This window comes from Sorex araneus, chromosome 2 (assembly GCF_027595985.1).
Source record: "Sorex araneus isolate mSorAra2 chromosome 2, mSorAra2.pri, whole genome shotgun sequence".
In the NCBI taxonomy this organism is placed as follows: domain Eukaryota; kingdom Metazoa; phylum Chordata; class Mammalia; order Eulipotyphla; family Soricidae; genus Sorex; species Sorex araneus.
The window spans coordinates 307,591,235-307,606,085 of record NC_073303.1 but is presented as its reverse complement, the minus strand read 5'-3'; the positions used below and the strand labels follow the sequence as shown (position 1 = coordinate 307,606,085).

Below are 14,851 nucleotides of genomic sequence, written 5' to 3'. Positions count from 1 at the left end.
ATTTATTGATTTTAATGTTGGAACGTTGTTATCTAATAAATTTTACTCCTAGAATTGTATCAACAGTTATGGCTGTTCTCTATATTAAAATAAATAATTTTTTAAAAAAGACTAGTGTTCTACTCTTTTCTGTGTGAGGCAGGGGAGATCATGGCCAGTCAGGGACATCAGCTTTTCAACCTTTTCTTAAAGACACCAATAAAATGCTTTGATTATCCCCCCCAAACTAGTGCTCTTATTGATTAGAATATTCAAGTAAATGATCATATTTATACACTGCAGGAGGTAAACTTCATGTATCATGCTCTAAAAAGTGTATAAACCTCACCATGCACACCACCAAAATTCTAGTGCATTCCACACCCCACACCCCCTCTCTGCACATTCCCTCCACACTGTTTTGCTCACAGTCCCCCATAGTGGTTGCACTGAGGCTGGGTATTTCTTGCCATGTCTGAGTTGTGTATTTCATTGTTTTTAAAAAATTAAACACCACCATATACCAAGTTGTTTATGAAATAGTTGTTGCTGGGGCCGGAGTGATAGTACAGCAGGGAGAGCATTTGCCTTGCACAGGCCTGACCCGGGTTTGATCCTGGCATCCCACAGGGTTCCCCGAGCACCACCACCGCCAAGAGTGATCCCAGAGTGCAGAGCAAGGAGTAAGCCCTGAACATCACTGGATGTGACCCAAAAATCAAAAAAAAAAAAAAGGAAATAGTTGTTTCTCATCAATTCCACCTTCCATCCACCAGTACCCTCCACCTGTCCCCCCCCCCAGCCTTCCCCCTTAGCAGGCACAAAATAATTTACTTTATGTTGTGTGACTCTGCGCCAGGCTGTCTTCACTCAGGGTGCCCCAGAAGGGGGTGGGTGAGAATCCTTCCTGCCCCAAGGGACCCTGCCCGGGCATCCAACCTCTACTACCCAACCACCACCACACTCCAGGCCGCTTTCCAGACACTCCAGCTGATCCTCACACACGAATGAAGTCCCATAGAACCCAGAAAATGCGGAACTTTGTGACCTTGGACTCTGGACTCAATGGGACCCAGAAGCAGAGATCCTCTGTCTGCTATCCCCCAATCTCTGGTGACCCAGGGATCACACCCATAAACCACACCCTGCCACACCCTGCCGGCACCAGATAATCTCCTCATCAGCCACCCTCCAGATCTCAACGGCTGCTCCTCCTAGATGGGAGTATAAAATGAGGCCCCCATAGCCATGCCACCAGACTCCGAGGCTTTGCGGCCGCATGACACATTATAAGATAATTCCTACCCATTTTCCATAATTACCACACCATATTTGATGGAGTTCAGACAGTAGACAACAAATCATAGAGTGAGATACACACACACACACACACACACACACACACACACACACACACACACACCTCTCAGAGAGCCCGGCAAGCTACTGAGAGTATCCTGCCTGCATGGGCAGAGCCTGGCAAGCTACCCATGGTGTATTCGATATGCCAAAAACAGTAACGATAGGTCTCATTCCCCTGACCCTGAATGAGCCTCCAATCATTGAGAATGACAAGTAAGGAGAGGCTGCTAACAATCTCAGTGCTGGGAGGAATAGAAACATTACTGGTGCCCGTTCGAATAAATCCACGAACAACGAGATGACAGTGATACAGTGATTATATTTATATAAATGTATGGAATGTACCAGACATTAAAAAATATTTCACATCTGCAAAAATTTACTATTTTATTTATTTCTGAGTGAAATTATACAGTAATTATAAAATAGTCCAGCCAATGGCAGGATTTCATTTTTTATTAGCTAAGCAGGTTGTACATATGTACCTACATGCCACATCTTCTTTAGTAGTCTGTCAACAGGCACTTGGTTATATCCACTTCCAATAAATAAACAAAGGCATATACCTCTTTGAATTCATGTTTCTGTATCTTTTATAGAAAAATTCTTTTGTAGGACTGGACCTATAGTACAGAGAGTAAGGTGCTTGCCTTGCATACAGCTGATGTAATTTCAGTCTCTGACATCACACATGGTCTCCAGAGTGGTCAGGAAGGACCCCTGAGCACAGAGCCAGGAATAAGTACCAAGCACCACAAGGTATAATATAAACCAAAACAAAACAAACCTCTCAACATCCAAAAGTGGGTTATCTAGATACTATGGAATTTCTATTTTTATATTTTTAAGGAATCTCTACACTGCTTTCCATAATGACTGCACCAATTTACATTCCTACCTATGGTCACTGTCACTATCACTATCACTATCATTACAAGAGTCACTATCATCCCGTTGCTCATCCCATTGCTCATCATCACTATCATCTCGATTTGCTCGAGCGGGCACCAGTATTGTCTCCATTGTGAGACTTGTTGTTACTGTTTTTGGCATATCAAATACTCCAGGGGTAGTTTGCCAGGCTTTGCTGTGCGATCGGGATACTCTCGGTAGCTTGCCAGGCTCTTTGAGAGGGCCAGAGGAATCTAACCTGGGTTGGCCATGTGCAAGGCAAACATCTTACCCACTGTACTATTGCTCCAGCCCTTCCTATCTCACCTATGGTGTGCTACAAAAAGGTTCTCTTCTCTTCACATCCTAGTTCTGGTTCGTTTCCTCTTGGAGAATAGCAGTTCTCACAGGTGTGAAATAATACCAAGTTTCTTTGTTTGCATATCCCTAAAATAAAAGATGACTGACATATTTTCATATGCTATCCATAGGGATTTCTTCGAAGAAGTATTGGATTTCTTCTTTAGTATATCCACAAGCTGTAAATCATCACCAGTATCTATTTAAAACATTTTTATCATCCCTGAAGGAAATATCGTGGCTACTAGGATTCATTCCATATTCTACTATCTCCCAGACTATGGCAAAAATTAATTTACTTTCTGTTGTTATGATTTTCCTATTAGTAATAGTTCAGAAAACAATGGGATAATTAGGTATTTTTTTGTGCCTAATTTCTTCTAATTGAACATAGTATTTTCAAGATCCATCCATGTTTCAGCACAAATCAGTATATTCCTTATTAATTTATTCTATTTATTTTTGTGATGCCAGAGAATCAAACCCAGAATCTCACATATGTATTGAAAGTATTCTGTGGCTGAATCTAGGCAAGTACAATCCTTCTTACTTCTAAAGTATATTCTTTGTATGGGTCTACAATATACCCCAACCCATATTCAACAGTGACTGGAAATTTTGGTTGTTTCTTCTTATGTTGGATATTATAAGTAATGATACAACTAAAATACATGCAAAATTTTGTGAATATGTTTAAAATTCTCTTGTATTATGAGGTTTATATTTATAAGTTTAACTTCTGAGGGATTGCCGAGCTTCTTTCTGTGGAGCCAAGACCACTTTAAATTTAAAAGGCGGTATGTACCTCTTACTAGTTTACTGTCCAAGAGTCAACCATGTTTTAATCTTTTAATGTTACTGCAAATGGAATTACTTTCTAAATTTAATTTTGAGTTTATTCATTGCCAAACTTTAGAAGTTCCATTGACTTCTGTGTATCGATCTGCAGGATATTACAACATTGCTGGATTCACTTCTTAGTTCTGTCAATGGGGTGTGTGTGTGTGTGTGTGTGTGTGTGTGTGTGTGTGCATGCACATGTGTGCACTCATATATACATATATATACATATATACTTGCTTGGTTGGACTGGAGCGATAGCACAGCGGGTAGGGCATTTGTCTTGCACGCAGCCGACCTGGGTTCTATTCCTCTGTCCCTTTTGGAGAGTCCGGCAAGCTACTGAGAGTATCCCACCCGCATGGCAGAGCCTGCAAGCTACCTTTGGTGTATTCAATATGCCAAAAACAGTAACAAGTCTCACAATGAAGATGTTACTGGTGCCCGCTTGAGCAAATCGAAGAACAATGGGAATACAGTGTTGCAGTGCTACTTGCTTGATTAGTAGAGTTTTATCCGTGAAGAAGTTTTCAGTTTTGATATCATGGAAAGTTCTGCCTAAGATTTCTTCTATGTACCTATGGATTCAGGGATTGGAGCAATAGCACAGCAGGTAGGGCGTTTGCCTTGCATGCAGCCGACCCGGGTTCGATTCCTTCATCCCTCACGGAAAGCCCGGCAAGCTACCGAGAGTATCTCGCCCGCATGGCAGAGCCTAGTAAGCTACCCGTAACGTATTTGAGATGCCAAAAAACAGTAACAATTCTCACAATGAAGATGTTACTGGTGCCCGCTGGAGCAAACTGGTGAACAACGGGACAACAGTGCTAGATACATATGTGTATATATATTCACACATATGTGCACATATCCATATACAAGTGAAATTCTTAAGATTTTTTATTAAACAAGATCATGTCATTTATTAAAAAGAAAAAGTTTTAATCCTCCCTTCCCTATCTTTAATTTTTCTTGTTGAAATTTCCTACTAAAATCTCCAGTACAATTTTGACAAGAATGCATATCCTCACCCTGTTAGTAATGGTGGAGGCTTTCAAGTGATGCCTGCTATTTGTATTGATTGTTACCTTTTACAAGCTTGAGAAAGTTTTCTTCTCTTCCTAATTTGTTTAGTGTGTGTTATTAGGAAAGGGTTTGAGATTTTTATCAGGTCCTTTTTCTATGTCCAGCAAGATGATTGTGTGGCCTCTGCCCTTCATTCTATAAATTGGGTGCATTATGTTGATTGATTTCAGATATTAAACCAATCTTGTGTTCTTGGAATAAAACCCATTTGGTGATAATGCACAGTTATTTTTATATTGCTGAATTCAAGTTAAGAGTATTTCACTGAAGAATATGGTGTCTATATGCATAAGGGGTATTGGTCTAAAGTTTTCCTATCATCAACACACATTTAAAATTATTGCTTTATACAGCTGTCTCTTTAAAAAGTTTTATTGATTCACCATGAAATATAGTTACAAGCTTTCATGTCTGATTTACAATCACACAGTGATCAAACACCCATCCCTCCACCAGTGTACATTCCCCAACACCAATATCCCCCGTATCCACCCCCCCTTTCCCACCCTCCCACTGCCTCCATGGTAGACAGTATTCCCCATACTCTCTCTACTTTTGGGCATTATGGTTTGTAATGCAGACACTGAGAGATTATCATGTTTGGTCCGTTATCTACTTTCAGCACACATCTCCCATCACGACCGATTCCTCCAAACATCATTTTCTTAGTGATCCCTTCTCTATTCCAGCTGTCCTCTTCACCTGCTCATGAGGCAGGCTTCTAACTATGGAGCAATCTTCCTGACCCTTCTATCTACTGCCCTTGAATGTTGGTCTCCTGTTATGTTATTTTGTACTCCACAAATGAGTACAGTCCTTCTATATCTGTCCCTCTCTTTCTGACTCATTTCAAATAGCATGATACTTTCCATGTCTATCCACTTATAAGGAAATTTCATGACTTTATCTCTTCTAACAACTTACGCAGTTGTCTTTTAAGAAACATTGAAGAAAATAGGATCAGAAACAAAATATATGTATCATTCCTCTTTAAATTTACCTATGTAGTTAACACTATTGCTGTTCTTTATCTCTTTATAAAGACTCAAATTACTGTCCCTTACCTGCTCATTACTGCTAGAAGGATGCCCTTGGGTGCTAGCAATAAATTCTGTATCATAGAATGCCTTAATGTCTCCTTGACTTTGGGGGGAAAGTTATGCTAGAAGTGTAATTCTTGGTTAATAATCTTTCCTTTCCATCTTTTTCATTTATCATCATGCTGAAGTCTGAATTCCATGATTCTAAAAAAAAGTTGAATCTTAATCTTACTGAGGATCATTGGATCATTGCCATGTATTGGTTTGTTTCCTGCTCAATTTCAGATTCTTTGCTTTTGTCTTTTGATTACTCAATTATAATGAAAGTTGGTGTGGAACTCTCAGTTTATTTTATTTGAACTTCATCAAGCATTTTGAATGTAAAATTTTCCCATTAAATGTGGGAAGTTTTTAGTTATTAAATACGCTAACTGCATTTTCCTCTGTATGCCCTCTCTTGGGATTCCCATTCCGTGTGTATAAAACATATGCCAGGGTTAGTGCCCGGGTTAGGGGTTGGTCCTTGGCCGCTCGCCCAGCTGGGGCGGCCCAAGCCATGGGGCAGACGGAAAAGGAGACTAGGGCCAAGCTGGTTGATTGATCAGTTGCCGTTCATTCCATTCTCTCCACATGCCTGTTCCAATCTCTCTGAGCCCCCATTCTTGTCTCACACTGCCCCTCATTCCCGTCTCCTCCTGTCTCTCTGCACTTCATCTCGCACCCTGGCTCTCTCTCTCCTCTCAGGATTCTGGCTCTGACTGCTTTTCTTCCAAAGACTCCCTCACTCTCTCTTCCAACTCTCTCATCTCTCTCCCCCAGCACTCTTTCTTCCTGGTCCCTCATTCCTCAATCCCAGCTCTCCGGATTCTGCTTCTTTCCCACTTTGTTTCTCTCCACCTTGCCCTCTGGACCCACGCTACACACAGTCTGGTAGCAAAATCCACATAAGAAAGTCCTTCCAGAGGGCCCACCTGGTTCACAGGAAACACCACCTAGAGGTATTCCAAAGCCCTTCCTGACTGTCCACAGACAAAATACCTCTTAAGGTGTTTTACTCCTTTCCTCAGTACAAAAACTCACTCAACATCTAATACTAGCTATTTTTGTATGGACACAATAATAGATACATTGAGGCTTGTAGTGAAGCTCTCCTGGGAACATCTTGCTACAGACTCAGACTACAGCACTCAAGCCAGATTAATCATTCCTAACCCTAGCAGGGTCTAAATATAGTTATTACTTTTTGGTTCATGACAGCATTTGTCCATGACCAAACTTTTAACTTACTGTTAAGCATTAGGCACTTTGGCCAGGCCCATCTTGATGCCAGGGTAGCACATAGCTCACCGCTTGCCCTGGGTTCATCCTGTCTCTCATCGGGACCCTGCCTTTAGGAGTGCTAGGAAGTAAAAGCAGCTGAGGTCTAGAGACAGATGCCCAGGAGGAAAATATCATGTAGAGTCAAATGACTCCCAGGTTACAAAAGAATAGCATTTGCTACTGTCTTTCTGTGCCCATACAAAAGGACATGGCTCCAAATAAACTATGCAAAGGACTCAAAGAGAAAAGAAAAACAATATTTACAAGTCAACAGAGCACAAAGAAAGAAGTTACAAATAAACACAGAAAAAAGGGAGCACTGTAATGGGAACAACCCAGTAAAATGAAACTTTCTCTGGCAATGTTATCCTACACATGTGTATGGGTATGACATTTGATTTGACAATTTGTTGGTATGAAAAAAATATTGACATATTTCTGAGACATATTTCTTTTACTTCCCCATTGTTTTCTCTAACTGTTCCTTAGATTGGATAATCAACCCATATTGAAGATGTTTCTTGGGACTGGAGCAATAGTACAGCGGTAGGGCATTTGCCTTGCACCCAGTGGACCTGGGTCCGATTCACAGCATCCCATATGCTCCCTGAGCAGTGCCAGGAATAATTCCTGAGTGTATGAGCCAGGAGTAACCCCTGTGCAACACCAGGTGTGACTCAAAAAGCAAAAAAAAAAAAAAGTTTCTTCTTTCTGCAACAATCTGCTACTAAACCTTTCCAGTGAAAAGCATTTCATGTCAACTCCTATACTTCCCAGTTCTAGAATTTGTATTTTATCCATTTCTCAGGGAGCCATATTGGCAGTTCTCAAGGCATATTCCTAATTCCTAACACTTCTAGCAGGCTCAGAGGACCATATAAGGAATTCAGGATAGAACTGGGGACGATGGTATGCAAATTAAGCACCCTACCCCCTGTGCTATCACTCACTCTGGCACCATAATTCTTTTCATTTTAGATAGACAAATGATCTGTTATGGTCTGAGAACATCACTTAAGAGATAAAGCATATGACTTGGCTTACCGAAGTATGACCCCCAACCCCATGCTCTTCCCTCATGAACATGACTGGGTATAGATTTAGTGGCCCCTGAACATGCCTTTCCAAAAAAACAACTTTTTAGTTAAAAATTCTGTTTGGAAATATTTTCTGCTTGGATAGACATTGTAATTCTCCAGATATGGTTTCCATTAGCTCTCTAAACATAGCTAAATTGTTGTAAATTGCAAATTAGTTCATATTATGATCACTTGTACTTGTAGTCCCGTTGATCTTTGATTTGCTCAAGCGGGCGCCAGTAATGTCTCCATTTGTCCCTGTCGAGAGCTAGTGCAGCCCAATAATATCTGCTCGCTCCAGGAACAGGAAGAGCCTCAAATCGTTCATTCAGAGATTTGACGAAGAAATCTGACCATCTAGTTGGAGGATCTTCTGATGTCCCGTGGAATCTTGTCTTCTGACAAAGTCTTCTGACGTCCCGTGGAATCCAGTCTGTAACAGCTCTAGTCCAACAGTCGTCTCTGAATCGCATTACATGACAGGCCCATCTGATTTTTGATGACTTGGCAAACGAGACAGCATCCCTGATTTTTGACCGTTGACGGAGGTCAGAATTCCGGATTCCTTCTCTCACTTGAGTGGGACACAATATTCCTAGCATAGTTCTTTCGATTCCTCTATGGGATACCCTAATAGCGTTCTCATCCTGTTTGCGTAGGGCCCAGGTCTCTAAGGCATATGTTAGTGCAGGAAGAACAGTTGAATCGAAAAGATGTGCCCGGAGTCAGAGGTTCTTCATTCTCTTAACCACTTCTTTGACGCTCTTGAATGCATTCCACGCTGCTCTCTTCCTCCTGCACAGTTCTGGCACCAAGTCATTCCTCATGTTGATTTCTTAACCCAGGTACACATAGCTGCTGCATTCAGAGATGTTCATTCCATTGAGAGCAAATGGAGCTTCAGGGACCAGTTTTTCATGAACATCGTCTTGTTGAGATTCAGCTGCAATCCGACCTTTCCACACTCGTGGTTGAAGTCGGTCAGCATTTGTGCCACTTGGCTAATGTTTGGTGTTATGAGAACGATGTCATCAGCGAAGTGGAAGTGGTGTAATTGCCGACTGTCTATCTTCACTCCCATTCCTTCCCATTCCAGTTGTCGCATGATGGTCTGGAGGGTGGAACTGAAGAGTTTTGGTAAAATGGTATCACCCTGTCACACCCCTCTCTTTACATCAATGATCACTTCCTTGTAGAATGGTGAGATCCTGGTGGTGAATCCACAATACAGCTCGAGGAAGATTTTGATATATTGAGTTTGGACGCCCTGTTTGGCCAGGGCTTCGATGACTGCCTCAGTCTCAACAGAATCGAAGGCCTTCTTTAAGTCAATGAATGTCAGACAGAGCGGCATCTTGAACTCTTGTGAAACTTCAATGAGTTTGGTCACTGTGTGGATATGGTCTATCGTGCTGAATCCCCTTCGAAACCCGGCTTGCTCACATGGTTGTCCTTTGTCTAGTGTTCTGCCTATTCTATTTAGGATGACACAAGTGAACAACTTGTAGATGACAGACAGCAGGCAGATTGGGCTACAGTTGCCGATTTCGTGGATGTCTCCCTTCTTGTACAACAGAACGGTCCTACTGGTTTTCCATTGGAACATCCACTACCCAGCCACCGCCACCCTCCAGGTTGCTCTCTGGACACTTGGGCCAAACCTCATGCACGAGTGAAGCCCTGAAAAGTCAGGTAAGCAGAACTTTGCAACCTTAGCTCTAGGTTCAATGAGACCTGGAAACAAGATCCTCTGTCTGCCTCCTCCAATCTCCGGCATCTGAGGGAGGGGTCCAACCCAGACACCCCACCCTACCCAAGATAAATACCTCACTGGCCGACCCCCACTACATCCACTACCCCGCCACCATCACCCTCCAGGTTGCTCTCCGGCCGCACAACACACCATAAAACACTTAATACCTATTATTCCCACACCATATTTGATAAGGTTCAAATTTGGTGTGAACCATGGTAACACCTCTAAGGGCGATTGGAGGCCACCCTAAAAGCCTCTGTCCCTCTCGAAGAGCCAGGCAAGCTACCAAGAGTGTCTTGCCTGCACGGCAGAGCCTAGCAAGCTATCCATCTCGAATGCAATATGCCAACAACAATAACAATTGGCCTCATTCATCTGTCACCGAAAGAGCCCCCAATACAGCAGCTTTAAGAAAGATGAGCAAAGAGAGGCTGAAAAAAATTGGGAACGAACTAGACTGCCAAAACGAAGAAAGACTAAAATGGTCTGACCGAAACGAGGAGGCATCAATCACATCACGCCTTTTTCCACACTGGAGAAGAATTGTTCCTCGGAACATGCGACAACAAAGCCGTTGGTGGCATTGGTGTCCTTGTCAACAAAAACTTGGCCATGAGCATCAATTAATTCGAATGCCTAACAACCTGAGTTGGACGATTATGCTTGAATAGATGTGGCTCACTGCCTGCAGTTTCTATCTTCATCGTCTACGCACCAACTTCCAACTACGATGAAGAAGAAATTGAGAGGTTCTACATGGAACTGGAGAAGTTCTATAAAGAAGACCATACCTTCTATAAGATCATTGTTGGTGATTTTAATGCCAAGATAGGTTCGAGAATGTTGCCCGAAGAACTCCACATTGGGACACGTGGCCTAGAATGTAACGATCACGGTGAGAGACTGTCTGAATTCATCATGTCGACCAAGACTATCCATGCTAACTCACAGCTCCAGAAGGCCGAATCTAAACGCTGGACATGGGAGTCTCCCGGTGGACAGTTCCACAATGAAATTGACCACATCATATTCAACTGAAGGTTTTGCCTGACCAATGTCACTGTTGTCCCAAAATTCCAAACGGGATCAAATCACCGTCTCCTTCGTGTGAAATTCTACTTCACAGAGCAGGGAGAAAAGTCTGAAAAACTTAAGTCTAAGAAGACAACTCCCAGAATGACCACCAACTAGGAGCTCTTTGGCACTACTGCAGCAATATGGGAAGATGCCGTCCTTGACAACATTGACGAGGAATACGATGGACTGGTTCAGCACCTCCATGTCTGTGCTAAGAATGCCGAGAGTGAGAAAGCCACAAACAGACGCCTGTCTTCGAAAACTCTCGAGCTCATTCATCAACGTGGCTTGGCATGAGCCTCAGGCAACCACAAGCTAACGTCTGAACTCACAAAGCTGTGCAGAGATGCAATAAAGAAAGACCTCAAAGAGAGAAGAGCAGCAGTGTTGGCCAGGCAGCAGAAGCTGGGAAAAATACTCGCAATGCTCGTCTGTCCTTCACCAACTACAAGACTGCCCTCCAACATCCCAATGGCATCCTCCAGAAAGGCAATGGAGAAAATTATTCAGGACTTCTACTCGGATCTCTTTGACAGCCATGTCCACCTGCCCACATACCAAATTCCACAGGATGGATATGTCGTTCCCAACATTCTCCCTTCTGAAATCCAACACGTCATTTCGCTGGTAAAGACGCGAACAGCACCTGGTCTGGACAAGGTCAGACCCGAACACTTGAAGAATCTGCCGCCAGTACTCATCAATACACTGGCCCGACTCTTCACACGCTACCTGTCTGAATCATATTATGATACATTTCTAAAATTTGTTAGGGGACCAGACTATAAAACTAAGCCTGTCCCTTTCAGTCCCTGTTGGCTGCTAATTTTTCTATTTCTGGTTTTGCGGTGGTACTCAGGGACTCTGTGCCTCACCTGGCAGTGCTCAGGATACCAGTTTCAAACATGGGTCAGCAGGATACAAGGCAAGTGCCTTAACCCTTGTACTATCTCTACTTTTCACAGTTATTTAAAAATTATTGGTTTTTAAGGTAACTATGGAGTTGAGGAAGAGGATGGACATGTGCAAGTTAAAATACCACAAAACTCACTATGTTTTTTAAAGCCAAGATTACTTTGTTATAATATTGTTACTCCTTCCATTATTTAATCTCTAAAATTTTGAAAGTTGATTTAAATCATTTTTGTCAATGTTTTCTGTTTTGATAGAGAGGTAGGTTTTTGGAGGTAAGAACTTCCAAAAATGAAGTATTTTGGTATTCCCACAGATGCCTCATATTCCGTATTTTTAAGTCATACTTGGAAGATAGAATGTTTTCTCCCCACATTCTTAGACATCATCCAGTATATCTTCAGAAAACCACTAGTATAAAACCATATTTCATTCATAAATATCAATTTAGTTTTATGGAAGAACTGTAGAACATGTCACAGGACACTATGTGATTATGATGACTTTTTCGGCATTTCTAAACTCACTGGGGTAGCACCATTCTCCTGGTAGGTGTGTTAAAACTCTAAGAGTTATCTGACATTTTCCTTGCTCTTTTCCTCTTATATCCCCTAAAGCCTTTTTTCAGTCTTGTTCATATATAACCCTCCCTCCCTTTCATTCCCAATGCACCATTTTCTCTCCTCTGGCACCATTCTTATTTTCCATTACTACCCAGCTGCAAGTCAATATTCCTGTAAATATTACGTTGATGAGTTTGCTCCAGAGATCAGAAATTCCTAACAACCTGGTTTTATCTTAAACCTCATGTTTCAAATGTGGCCTTCCAATCTAGACCCAACCTAGAGAACAACTTGAGTACCTATTTACAATTAGTTTGGTTGCTTTTTATTTATTTATTTATTTGTTCTTTTATTGTTTGGGGCCATAACGGTAATACTCGGGCTGACTCCTGACTCTGCTTTCAGGGATAACTCTTGGTGGTGCTCAGGGCACCATATGGGTGCCAGGGATTCACCCTGGGGTGGTCTTGTGCAAAATAAGAGCACTTTCTACTGTACTCTTGCTTCTGTCCCATTTAGTTAATTCTTGTAGAATTTCCAATACCTAATGCACAGGCATGGGACATTTCTGAGCACTTACTATGTGCCAAACTTAGGGTTAGCTTCTCATTGACTTTAGAGCATCTATGACCTCAGCTTTGAGGTAAACACCTTTCCTGACTTTTCCCCAGGATAATAGAGAAAAATCACAGGAGAAAATACAAATACCACCCTTTGAAATACTTTAGAAATCCAAGCAATGACTATAAATAAATTAAAATTAATTATAAAGTCTCATTTTTATTTTTATTATTTTTTTTGCATTAGAAGGAAATAGATGTAATCTTTTAAATTATTGAATCACCGAGATATAATTGAAAAGCTTTCTTGATTGAGTTTCAGTCATACAATGATTGAACACCCATCCCTCCACCAGTTTTATTTTCCACCACCAATGTCCCCAGTATTCCGCCTACCACCCGCACCCCATCCCACCTCCTGTCTCTATGGCAGACAATTTCCTTCTTTCTCTCTACTTTTGGAAATATGGCTTACAATAAAGATACTGAGAGGCCATCATGTTTGGTCCTTTATCTACTTTCAGCACATATCTCCCATCCCAAGTGATCCCTCCATCCATCATTGACTTAGTGATCCCTTAAATATCCCAGTTGCATTCTGCCTCAGCTTTTATATTCCACAAATGAGTGCTGTCATTCTGTCTGTCCCTGTTTTCTTTTTTTTTTTTTTGGCTTTTTGGGTCACACCTTGCGATGCACAGAGGTTATTCCTGGCTCTGCACTCAGGAATTACCCCTGGCGGTGCTCAGGGGACCATTGTCCCTGTCTTCTTGTAAAGTCTCATTTTTAAAATGAGCTCTGCATCTCAAATTTGGTGGCTGCATTTGAACATTATTAGATTAGACAATTTAATGAGAATAAGAAACTTATATCTGTTCAATATATTTGGGCGATCATTGTGGAAACAAGCCTATAATCACACTTTAGTGATTATTTATTACCAATAACTACCATGGAGGAAGAGAAAAAGCAGTTACTTACGTTCTGCTTTTAACTGCCCAAGGATAGAATTTTCTCCTCTGCACATGGTTCTGAAAATAGGAAAAATTATTATAATCATAGAAGTTTCAAAAGAAGCAATCCCAACTGCAATATCCATGGAGTGCAATTGTTATCTAAGTGAAAATAGAGCAAGTGCTTTTATGAAAAGATGCTATATAGACTCTTAAGTGAAAAAAAACCACATCACTATCATTTTTGTAATATTACTGATGGGGAAAGGTAGTTGTTTTGAGATGCACAAATGGAAAAGTTAAAAAAAATGTCATATTTCAAAAGGAGATGTTATTTTTAGTCGATGGTTCTGAATGAATTTTTCTCCTTAGAAAACCTGGTGGCAGCAATATAAACTTAGAATGCCTCAACCAATCCACGTACTTGCAGAGTCACATTGCTTTAGATGTGAAAGGGCAAACACTTAGCAAAGTAATTTTGAATTAAATAAACTATTATACCTAGTCTGTCTCTGTAAAGTCAGCAAACCTCTTAAAAGTGAAAAATATGGTCTTGAATAGCTGACTCTGCTAATGACTTTGTTTCCCAAGACTCTTAAAATAGCCAATGAATTAGAAACACTGACAAAATAAAAAATTCTATGCTCCATCTGCTTGCTCTATGAAAGTAATTAAAAATACAGTTATGCCTGGGAACTGCTGATATTATTAAAGATGATGCGAACAAATAGAGATGTTTTTGCATAATAAAAGGTTATAGTTTTGGTTGCTGCACAAAAGCAGAACATGTTTTTTCATTCAGCTGGTTCAAACCCAAAAAAATAGTCATAGAAATAATTACAATTGACAATATTCCAAAAATAATATTAGAATGGAAAATGAAGCAGATAAAATCTAATTAAACATTATGTCAGTGCCTTAAATACTTGAAAAGCTTTGTTTGTCATGTTATAAATCATATAATATTAGAAATGGGAAAATCTTCAGTACAAATGTACGGACCAAAGCACAGTTAGAGCTCTGTTTAAGTGTAACCAGGCAAATCTGCCGGAAAAAGAAAGGGAAAAATAATT

At 41.0% G+C, this 14,851-nt stretch overlaps 1 protein-coding gene across 2 annotated transcripts in view; it reads right to left on the bottom strand.

Moving 5' to 3' along the window:
• PLD1 (phospholipase D1) overlaps positions 1 to 14,851 on the bottom strand; it is a 288,369-nt gene that overhangs the window by 40,122 nt on the left and 233,396 nt on the right. For both annotated transcript variants that reach the window (XM_055127575.1, XM_055127576.1), the window contains one exon: positions 13,807 to 13,856. In XM_055127575.1, the coding sequence (XP_054983550.1) occupies positions 13,807 to 13,856 (50 nt within the window). The remainder of the gene's footprint in view (positions 1 to 13,806; positions 13,857 to 14,851) is intronic.